At 43.7% G+C, this 10,753-nt stretch overlaps 1 protein-coding gene across 2 annotated transcripts; it reads left to right on the top strand.

Moving 5' to 3' along the window:
• Window positions 1-3,457: 3,457 nt before the first annotated feature.
• On the top strand, window positions 3,458-10,341 carry tmem176l.1 (transmembrane protein 176l.1). Of its 2 annotated transcripts, XM_056286568.1 has the most exons (8): window positions 3,458-3,502; window positions 4,317-4,511; window positions 6,291-6,432; window positions 6,579-6,677; window positions 6,779-6,835; window positions 7,059-7,277; window positions 8,314-8,436; window positions 8,928-10,341. In XM_056286568.1, exons 4-8 carry the CDS (start codon window positions 6,582-6,584, stop codon window positions 8,973-8,975), a joined length of 543 nt encoding a protein of 180 aa, XP_056142543.1. In that variant the 5' UTR covers window positions 3,458-3,502; window positions 4,317-4,511; window positions 6,291-6,432; window positions 6,579-6,581; the 3' UTR covers window positions 8,976-10,341. The 2 variants fall into 2 exon arrangements, with proteins under 2 accessions (XP_056142543.1, XP_056142542.1); XM_056286567.1 differs by lacking the exon at window positions 6,291-6,432 and having other exon boundaries at window positions 8,928-9,879.
• The last annotated feature ends 412 nt before the right edge of the window (window positions 10,342-10,753 follow it).

The raw sequence follows: 10,753 nt of genomic DNA, 5'->3' as shown, positions 1-10,753 counted from the left end.
ATATCGTCACATTTCAAGTCCTGATTGTTAAATTTTAGATTTTAAGTTTAAGATTTTAGTTGTTTTGTTTTGGGTTTTTTTTGGCCTGTAAATACTGTTAGTTTTATTCTGTTAATTTTCTGATTGCAGTTTTGTTTTTTTTATTTTTGGTTTTAACTTTAAATTTAACATTTTTTTTTTAGTTTTTATGACGTGTGCTTGATGCCTAAATATTTCACTGCCAGCATGTCTACCGCGATGTATTGTTGTGCATTTGATAAGTAAAACCTGAACTGAACTGAGCAATGTTGACCGGATGATGGCGAGATAGTGCGTGTTGTCTCTTGTTGTCAGCAGAGCGCTTGTGTTGTGGCAGTAGCATGCCATTACGGACTGAGCTTTAAACGTTTAGCTCAGTTTGAAATTGCGACACACATTTGAAGAATCATACGGAAGGTTAGCAGGGTTTCAGATTGAGCTATTTTAGCCCACGTACCCCTTTCTTACTTTATGTGAACACGTGTTGCCCAAACGTATCTTGTTCACGTGCATCCTGTGTATTTGCATTTCTTAACACATCAAGGATCTACACGTTACACCCGCCCCTGTGCCCCCCCCCCCACACCCCCTGCTCTAGTTTCTCCCCCTGTTGCCTGTGTGTGTTCAGGACGGGAGCCAGGCGAGCTGCAAGCGGAGCAGAGGTCCCCACCTGCAGCTGTTCGGCTGTAACCAGCACAGCTCCTTATCAGAGCGCAGAGCCTGCTCAGCCAGTCTACACTTCCAGCCTTCCATGTTGCACAACCGTCTACTCTTTGTTTACCCGCCTAACCCTGGTCTCCGCACTCCTGCCCGCTCTGCCCAGGCCCTGGTCCTGGTCCCCAGCCTGTCCCCATGAATTGTCTTCCCGGCTCCCTATTTGGTCCTGGTCTTACTCCCTGCTCATCCCGATTTCCCCTTTCTCCTGCCCGGGTCTCCATCAGCCAAGTTGTGGCGCGGTCTCCACTATAGCACGGCCTCTTTCCCTTTGCTGCCCCTGCCTCGCCGGGCGATGAAGCCTTTGCTTTTTCTGTAACCTCCGTCTTCGACGCAGCCCTGGTTAAGGCCACAGTACAGCCGCATAACTGAGCGAGACTGGAAGACGAGGATGTTTTTAGTTTTCTTTCTTTTATAATATCAAATATTTTTCCAGTTTCATCTCCATGCATATGTTTTCTTTCTTCATATTTCGTGTTGGTGTTACATCCCTTTTACAGAATCATTCAACTGGATAATAATAGTCATAGTTTTCTTGCCAACTCTCTCAGATGCTGAGTAAAGGGAAAATTCACTGAAAAACCAGAGAACATGTAACACGAAGTGTCTAAATGTGTTCATGTTTGTGCCCCGTTGAGCTTCATTGAGGACAAACAGAGGAATATTTCCCAACATGTCCGTTGGTGAAGGCAAATTACAACTGATATTTTGAATTACCAGTGTTCTTTCAATTTTTTCTGCCATTTGTAGCGCAAATGTATTGTACTTGCAACCCAAGGCCTAACCCTAACCTTAACCAGCGCCTGTGCAATAACACAACAACACTGTGCAATGGCACCACTTGACAGCAATAATCCAGTCTGTCCTCTGCACATCCATCAGTGTCTGGTTTGGTTCAGCCACCAAACAGGACAGGGACAGACTACAACGGACAGTTAGGTCTGCAGAGAAAATCACTGGTGCCAACCTGTCCTCCATTCAGGACTTATACACCTCCAGACTCAGGAAACAGGCCGGCAGCATCACTGCAGACCCATCACACCCTGGTCACAACCTGTTCTTACTCCTCCCCTCTGGCAGGCGCTACAGAGCACTGTACCCCAAAACTACCAGATGTAAAAACAGTTTCTTTCCACAGGCTGTCATTCAAATGAACACTTGACACTGTCAAATAAAGCCAACCATGTTGTGTATACTGTACTGTACATTGTACATGTACTGGTACACTCTGTCGTGTCCAGCCACCTCATGCTGTATGTAAGTGACCTGCGAACATCTATTTCAGCATCTCTGATGTATTCTCTGCACCACTGCCCCTTATGCCCTCTTATGTCACCTGTATAAGTCCATCCTTGTGTATATATGTGAAGACTGTTGTGTTGTAGTGTTGTTATTCCATGTTAAGTACACTGAGAGAGCCACGAAACTGGAGTCAAATTCCATGCTTGTGCAAACCTACATGGCCAATAAACCTGATTCTGATGGGTAGGAAGAAATGATAGAGCACTGGCCTTACTGAACATACCTATGAAATGCAGTCTGATCAAAATAAAATCTGAATCAAACAAATGTCACTTTTGTCACAACTGAGCTGTCGTTTCTGTTCCGACTCCAATTTTTAGCATTTTCTTATTTTACGTCTACCTTTTCTTAGTTAATTTCTTGAAATCACCGCCCCATTTGACTTAGTGGTGTGAAATTGTGTGTTTTTTTTTCCTCACCCTTTTTCTCCCCAGTTGTATCCGGCCAATTACCCCACTCTTCCGAGCTGTCCCGGTCGCTGCTCCACCCCCTCTGCTGATCCGGGGAGGGCTGCAGACTACCACATGCCTCCTCCGATACATGTGGAGTCGCCAGCCGCTTGTTTTCACCTGGTAGTGAGGAGTTTCACCAGGGGGACGTAGCGCATGGGAGGCCCCAGTCTTCCCCCCCCCCCCCCCCCGCGAACTGGCACCCTGACCGACCAGATGAGGCGCTAGTGCAGCGACCAGGACACATACCCACATGCGGCTTCTCACCCGCAGACACGGCCAATTGTGTCTGTAGGGATGCTCGACCAAGCGGGAGGTAACACGGGGATTCGAACCAGCAATCCCCGGGTTGGTAGGAATACAGAATCGATGGCTACACTACCGGGACGCCCATCGTGTCGTAATTTTGAGGCAAATATCAGTGCAAAGAAATGCTTCAGGGTTGTCGGGAGCAGGTTTAGATATATAGTCTTCAATGGCCTGATAGCAAGTTTAGATTCTAAGTTCATGGTAACAAACTGTTCTCTGCTTTCTGCCCCCAGAGTCAAAGCTAAACATGGACTAAACATGGAGAAAGAGGCAGCTTTTACGCACCACGTATCTGGAAAAAGCTGCAGGTCTGCTGCCACTCTCAGGTCTTCTACATCCAGGCTGAGGACTCTCCTCTCTGCCGCCCGCTGCCTTTTGGTACATAAATCTTGAAGCGTTTGATTTTCATCTTACACTGCACTGTAACGTTTACTCTTTTTATTTGTTTTTAAATGCATTTTTATTTCCTTATGTTGCTTCTCTTAATGCCCTTTATCTTTTATGCAAAGCACTTTGAATTGCCTTGATGCTGAACTGTGCTACACAAACACATTTGCCTTGCCTTGCTTTGCCTTATTGCTGTGAGTTTGCGGAGGCTGGAAGGGAAAGGGTTAAGCCTCCATGTCTTCCTGGTGGAGGAGGTACGACCAGTAAATCCCATCATCAGAATGGACTGCTGACCCCACACCAACACACACGGATATCGGCAGGTAAGACTGATGCTGCTCTCCTGTAGTAGCTGTCATCCAGTCCTGTCTTCTGTGTTATCTTTTTAATTTTATTTATGTATGTATGCATGTATGTATGTATGTATTTATTTATTTTTAGCAAAGCCTGAGATGTTTGTTTTCCCTGACATTATTATGACCTAAAACTTTAACCCAGCAAGATTCCTCTTCTTCAACTTATAATAGAATCACTTGTAAGCCTACCAAATCTCTAATAAATGATTCATGATTGACGGATGAATTAGTGATGATTTTAACCGTTTTTAAACTGTTGACAGCTGAAGTTATCTTCAAACCAAGGCAAACACTAGCGACACCATCAGGGGAATGATTACAAATTTAACAAGGGGAAAAAAAAACCCCCTTAACAGCACAAATCCTATGTTAGATTAATGGCAAGAAAACCCAAACAAAAACAAAAAGTGACATGATAGTAGTGCTTTAACGGCATATTCAGTCCTGGACATATTAGTATTTCTTTAAATGCGGTGTAAAAACTCCTTCCATCATTTGAATAGCTAAGGAGTGTTTACAGTGTGCAAACAATAGCAGGAAATTCTCACATCCTGAAAAATGAGTTAACCCTGCAAGGATCCAGCTAGCTGTGTTTGCAAAAAGTGGCATGCTTTCCTGGGTTTAATGTTGCTTTTACCGAGAGGAATAATCCATTCCATCGACTGCTAATACTAAACACAATGTGATTCATATACGACAATACAGTATTTGGAAGAACCCCTATATTGATTTATCTATGCAAACATCATCTGTTTTCTATACCTCTTCTTGTCTTCCCCAGCTCTGTCTCTTCACCAGGATGTCTGTGACCATGACTAACAGTGAGGGGGAGACAGTGTTCACTGTGAAATCTGACTCCAAAAAGGCATGTCCACCAATATGTCAAATTATTGGAGCCCTTTGCTACAGTCCAGTGTGCTGCGCCATGTCCAAGGCAATAAGAAGGCAGCAAGGCAGTACTTTCACAGTTGTGGGGGTAAGTGGTACCTCTCATATGTGTTGGAAACCAAGGCTTATACACATTCAATAGTAATAAAATGGTAGCATTATTATTACTGATAACACAACCAATGGACACTAGACAGACTTGCAGAAATAAAGTTTAAACAGAAAAACAGAATGATTTTAAGTAATACTTAGCCCTATAACATATGTTTTACATTTTGTGAAGAAAGAGGGATGAGATATGTTCTTGGTGGTGGAAAATCAAATATGACAGGCATGGATAAATCTCATATGGTAAGCTTGTTGAGTACTTCCTGGTTCCTGCTACATGTGTGTATTCTAAGATTTGTCAGCTGGACTGACATTGAAGACAAGGACTCTATGCGTGACACTGAAAGACATGAAATATATTCAATGGTAATGTCATGATTTGGCTTTGCAATAACAGACCCATTAATAGGCCCATTTGATGTTCTAAATGTGTGTGTACCATATACCCCAGCGGCATGGGGTATATGGTAGCTAGTAGCTGGGATTGAGTAGCACCTGCTTTCGGCAGACCCCATGTGACTGAGCAGCCCTATTTAGGGACCACACTACTCACCCCAATTGGGGAGGGGCCTAGAAAACGTGACCTAAAAATTGTCCACTCAGCCAACCTGGGTAGGTTACTGCACCTACCAGCAATTCTATCCTGTGGTAAAAACAAGAAAATGATCCCATTCAAATTGGCAACATGGAAAGTTAGGACTCTCCTTGGTAATGATGACAACAGACCACATCGAAAAACCATGCTGATTGCTGAGGAACTGAGATGCTACAACGTGGACATCACTGCTTTCAGCAAAACCAGGCTCCTGGGTGAAGGCTCCCTCAGAGAGAGAAAGAGAAGGGTACACCTTTTTCTGGAGAGGCTATTCCCCTGGCGGACAACATCAGCATGGTGTTGGACTGGCAATCAAGAACATCATTCTACCCAGCCTAACTGAAACACCCACTGCAGCAGCAGCAGCAGGAGCAGCAACATCAAGAACTGCACCACCTTCACCACTCCTCTGTCCCAAGGCGTCCGCCAGAGTGTGGTGCTTGGTCCTGTTCTGTTCATCCTTTACATGCTCCCCCTTGGTAACATGATGCATTGTAGTGGTCTCCACTTCCATTGTTATGACGTCCAGTTCTACTTCTCTACTAAATACATCACCACTACAATTTACTTCAGTCTGATCAACTACCTCACTGAAATTAAATCATGGACGCAAGCCAGCCTTCCTCAAACTAAATTGTGATAAATTTGACATGATTATCATCTGTCCCAAATCCCTTACCAAAACCAATCACAACTTCTGCCTTACCATCGATAACTACATTATGTCTCCCTCCCCACACATCTGCAACCTTGGAATCATTTTTAACAGCAACCTCTCCTTTAAACACCACATCAATCAAATAACCAGAACTGCCTTTTTCTACCTAAAAAACACAGCTCGTCTCTGCCCCTCACTCTCCTTCTCTGCTGCTGAAACCTTGATCCATGCCTTCATCACACCCAGAACTGACAACTGCAACAGCATTCTGTACAGCTCATCATCAAATTCCTAAACAAACTCCAGTACACCCAGAACTCTGCTGCCTACCTACTCACCCACTCCCGCTCCTGTGACCACATCACCCCTGTTCTCCAGAACCCCCGCTGGTTCCCTGTCCCACAATGGATCCAATTCAAAGTCCTTCTCCTCATTCACAAAGCCCTCTATAAGCAGGCCCTCTCCTACCTCACTGACCTGTTCCTCTACCATACTCCTTCCCGCAGCCTACGCTCCTCCAACGCTAACCTCCTGTCTCCACCACAAAGGACCAAGCACTGGACCTAGGGCAACAGAGCCTTCTCCATTGCTGCCTTCTCCATTGCTGCCCCCTCCCTCTGGAACTCTCCCCCCAAACACATCAGAGAAGTATTAGTGTTTTAGAAGTATTAGTGGTTGTAGTAGTTGTATAGGCAAATAAATAGTAGTGTGTTATATATAATTGTCTTAACGGATAAAAATGATTACTTTCACTGTACAATATATTCTATTTTACTTTTTTTTCCTCTTCAAAGACAATGCAAATAATGGTTGGGTTGTTCTACGTTGGGTTTGGAGTTATCCGGGAGTCTCGCGAGACAGTTCAAGTGCGTAATTATTGGCCTGGGATTTGTGTAAGTAAAATAATATTAATTTCATATTGACATTTGCTTTTTTGAATCCATATTAGACTACAAACCAAGTTAAAAATTTGATTTGCTCTTTATTTCTTTAGTTCATGGTGTTCGGTGTCATGTGCATTCTGAGTGAGAAGTTTCCCAGTCCCTGTGTGGTGAGTTGGTTAGTCATTCAGTTCTATCTTGATCATAAATAAATCCTGCCATTGGGGGAATTGATCAATGCTTTCAGGAAAACAAATGTTACAACAGTTTTGGCATCTTTATTTGAATTATATCACTGAATTGCCATTTCATCGTGTGACATTCATACAGCGATCGGTGATTCTGAGTATGGATTTATCTTGACCATGATCTGGGGATCTTTGCTCACTTTAGGTGGCTGTCAGTGTATTAATGAACCTTGTGGGAGTTGCTTTGGCAATTACAGCCATTGTGCTCTGCTCCATCAACTTGGCAAATTTGAGAAGAATACTTCGGTGGATGTGTTACAACCGGACCCACTACGAAGGAACTTTATCCCCAAGGGCTGTCGAGGAGAAGGCCATACAGGAGACGTACTTGGAGAAATGCAGGGAGGGCAAAGAGCTTTTCATAGTGAGTGTGAAAAGTCATTGGCAATAAAGTTTTAATAGAAGGGCAACAATATGACATGAGCAAGCATTGCTCACCTGCCCACCAGCTATGAGCCATTTGTCCTGACCATTTCTCCATTTACATGACCATGGCAGAAGGTCCACGCCAAGCAACTGAGTGGATTTAAGAGTAGCTATGTTAAAGCTGCTATGAATAATTTTAGATTTTTGTTGATGTTATGCCCCCCTGTGGAGAACAAATGGTTGTGTTTTGCAGAAACCCCCCCCCACTTCATTTCACATAAGCATTTCCTGTCGTTACGAAGATCTCCGTTCAACCTCTGGTAGCTTGTCCATGTGTTTTGGAGAGAAGAGTGCGATTTAGTGGTGTTTTGGAAAACAGCTGTCTGTAAGACGTAATGTATCTGTAATTGTAGCTGTGTATCCCGACTGTGTAGCGTAAATAACTTTCATCAGATTTTGCCAGGAATCCAACAAAGAGACAAGAAATCGCTATACATCTAATCTTCTCAGGAATGGTGTCGTTTGACTTTGTGGGCCATCTAGAGGTGACAAAATTGAATGGAGACTGATATTCAGTCCAAAACTCCTCATAGCAGCTTACGTTTCGAAATTCATTGATGATTAGGAGCCACACGCCTCTCAGCACAGAAGCATCTCAGATAGAGTAGAAGAGCAATGTGTAATTCTCTCAAACCTTTTTCAGACAGAAGAGCCCAGTGACCAAAACATTGATTTTTACCTTGTGACTTAACATCATCTCAAAATGTTGAATGTTGTGTAACCTTTCCGACTCATTTATTGGTCCTCAGACATGTGATGAGACATTGGCCTCATTTATACAATATAGAAGCCTTTCAATATTGTAAGCTAGCTCATGTCCAACTAATGTTAAGCAATATGAGACCTTTGCACAGTTTCCTGGTACCACTAGAACTTCCACTTAGTTGCTAGTTACTAAAACGGGTTTAGAAAGAGCACAAAATCTTCTCTGCTCTTTTACTGAAATCATCGAAACGGTGTTCTTTTCTGTCCAGATGCTGTTTAGTGGGCTAGACGTTTTATTGATCATCCTGGCAGTTCTCCAGGTTTGTCTCAGTTTTACTGCCTCTGCTTTGGGCATCAAGGCCTTGAGGAGGAACCAGAAAGAGAACATGGAGGTAGGACATGAAGTAGTCAAGTTCAACTAGTCTCTTAGCTCCTTGGTTTTTTTCAAAGCCTATTCGAGGGTCACCACATTCAAATTCCAATATTAATTACATAGGCATCTTAACACATAATAGAAAATATGACCAAATTTGATTGGGGTGATGATGTCCCTGGAGGAGGCCTTAAACAAACCTTGAATGAATATAACTTTGATAATGATTTGGTTACCACTGCTAAATCTATAACCATCACAAAAAGAGTCGGGTCACTGTCTCATTCTTTGGCAGAGCAGAAATCACCTCTGACATGAGCTAATGGGGATCCTGAAATAATGAAATATTTCATTTCGCTGCTCCCTTAGTTTGAAATTACAAAATTTAGGTAGATGTGACGTGGTGGGTCAATTTATTCTGGATGCCTAAAGTCCCGAATCTGTGTTGAGCAATACACTATCACCCAGCTTTACCAATGCATGTACAGTAATCTTAAACCTCTGTTTCAGACGACCAAGACCTCAGATCGCTTACTGCTGAAGGACTGCACAGTCTAGAAGAAGACTACAGAAGTGATGTGAGACGGCACTGCGAATCAATTTTTATGAATACAGGGTCATGTAAATCTATCTATCTATCTATCTATCTATCTATCTATCTATCTATCTATCTATCTATCTATCTATCTATCTATCTATCGACATTAAGAAAACATTTTGGGGCGTCCGGGTGGTGTGGCAGTCTGTTCCATTGCCGACCAACACGAGGATCGCCGGTTCGAATCCCCGGTTCGAATCCCCGTGTTACTTCTGGCTTGGTCGGGCGTCCCTACAGACACAATTGGCCGTGTCTGCGGGTGGGAAGCCGGATGTCGGTATGTGTCCTGGTCGCTGCTCTAGCGCCTCCTCTGGTCGGTCGGGGCGCATGTTTTTTTTTGGGGGGGGGACTGGGGGGAATAGTGTGATCCTCCCACGCGGCATGTCCCCCTGGTGAAACTCTTCACTGTCAGGGGAAAAGAAGCGGCTGGCGACTCCACATGTATGGGAGGAGGCATGTGGTAGTCTGCAGCCCTCCCTGGATCAGCAGAGGGGGTGGAGCAGCGACCGGGACAGCTCAGAAGAGTGGGGTAATTAGCAGGATACAATTGGGGAGAAAATGCCCCCCCCCCAAAAAAAAAAAAAAACACAAAGAAATCCAGTTCAATTTGAGAGAACGTGACAAAGAAAAGAAAACTGAGTTTTTTTTAACCTTATAATAGGTTTATATACACGATATAATTAATATACACCTGTGCAAACATGATTGTAGTGATATAATGCCATGTATATCCACTGGAACTACACTAGGTGTTATGTACTACCCGGACTGTTATTATGGTTACACCACTACCATGTATGGTTATTACGGCTGCCTACTGAGCCACGATTAAACCTGAGACCTATAACCCGGTGTGGTCATTGATCCTCGACCAATACTACCCCAAGTATTACTTCATGGTGGCAGCGGTGGGATACTCTCTATGAAGAATGAAGATAGACTGATAAAATTGTTCGTGGATAATTTCTGTCATCATTCAAGCAAGAGTGCGCAGGAGCTGAGCTAGCCGCAAAGCTAACTAGCTAGCTAGCAACAGGAGACGTCATGGCATCGCATCTACCGACGATGAATTGGTCAGACCCGGATCTGGGTGAGGCAATTTCACTGTATAAACAGAAAATGACTCTGTATTTAGAAGATGAAGAAATAAATGGTGCAGCTAAACAAGCTAGGAAAATATGTCGTGGAATCGGAGATGAAGGATTAAAAAGACTGAACACCAGTGGTCTCACCGATGATGAAAAGAAAAAGCCTGCCAAACTATGGGACTTCTTTGAAAAACAGCTAAAGTTGAACGTAAATTTCAGAATCCATAGACTGCAACTGATGCAACACAGACAGAAACCAGATGAGAATATTGATGATTTTGTGACCAGAGCCAGAACACTAGCACAGAAATGTCAGTTTTCAGACGAAGAGCTTAACGAGCGTATGATTGAGCTTATTATTGCGAGCACTCCCCATGATGCCCTGAGGAATGATCTATACAGCAAACCAAAAGGATATTCCTTAGCAGATGTTCTGGCCGAGGGACGAAAATATGAAGCCCTGACAGCAGGCAATGAACAGTTAGACAAACTTAGCCTGTCACACAATGAGAGAATCCACGCTGTGGACAGGGACCGCATATGTCGTAACTGTGGGAGAAGCCACAAACCACGTCGATGTCCTGCATATGATGATGAATGCAATGCGTGTGGTGCAAAAGGTCACTGGGAGCAGTGCTGCAGGAAGGCCA

The sequence above is a fragment of the Lampris incognitus genome, chromosome 9 (genome assembly GCF_029633865.1).
Source record: "Lampris incognitus isolate fLamInc1 chromosome 9, fLamInc1.hap2, whole genome shotgun sequence".
NCBI classification, from domain to species: Eukaryota; Metazoa; Chordata; class Actinopteri; order Lampriformes; family Lampridae; genus Lampris; species Lampris incognitus.
The sequence above is the reverse complement of the archived record's forward strand: the minus strand, read 5'-3'. Positions and strand labels throughout refer to the sequence as shown.

Coding starts and splice junctions, on each gene's coding strand:
- tmem176l.1 (XM_056286567.1), top strand. CDS start 4,335: ATGTCTGTGACCATGACTAACAGTGAGGGGGAGACAGTGTTCACTGTG. Junction 4,512..6,578: donor GTACTTTCACAGTTGTGGGG/GTAAGTGGTACC, acceptor TCCTCTTCAAAG/ACAATGCAAATAATGGTTGG. Junction 7,278..8,313: donor AGGGCAAAGAGCTTTTCATA/GTGAGTGTGAAA, acceptor TTTTCTGTCCAG/ATGCTGTTTAGTGGGCTAGA.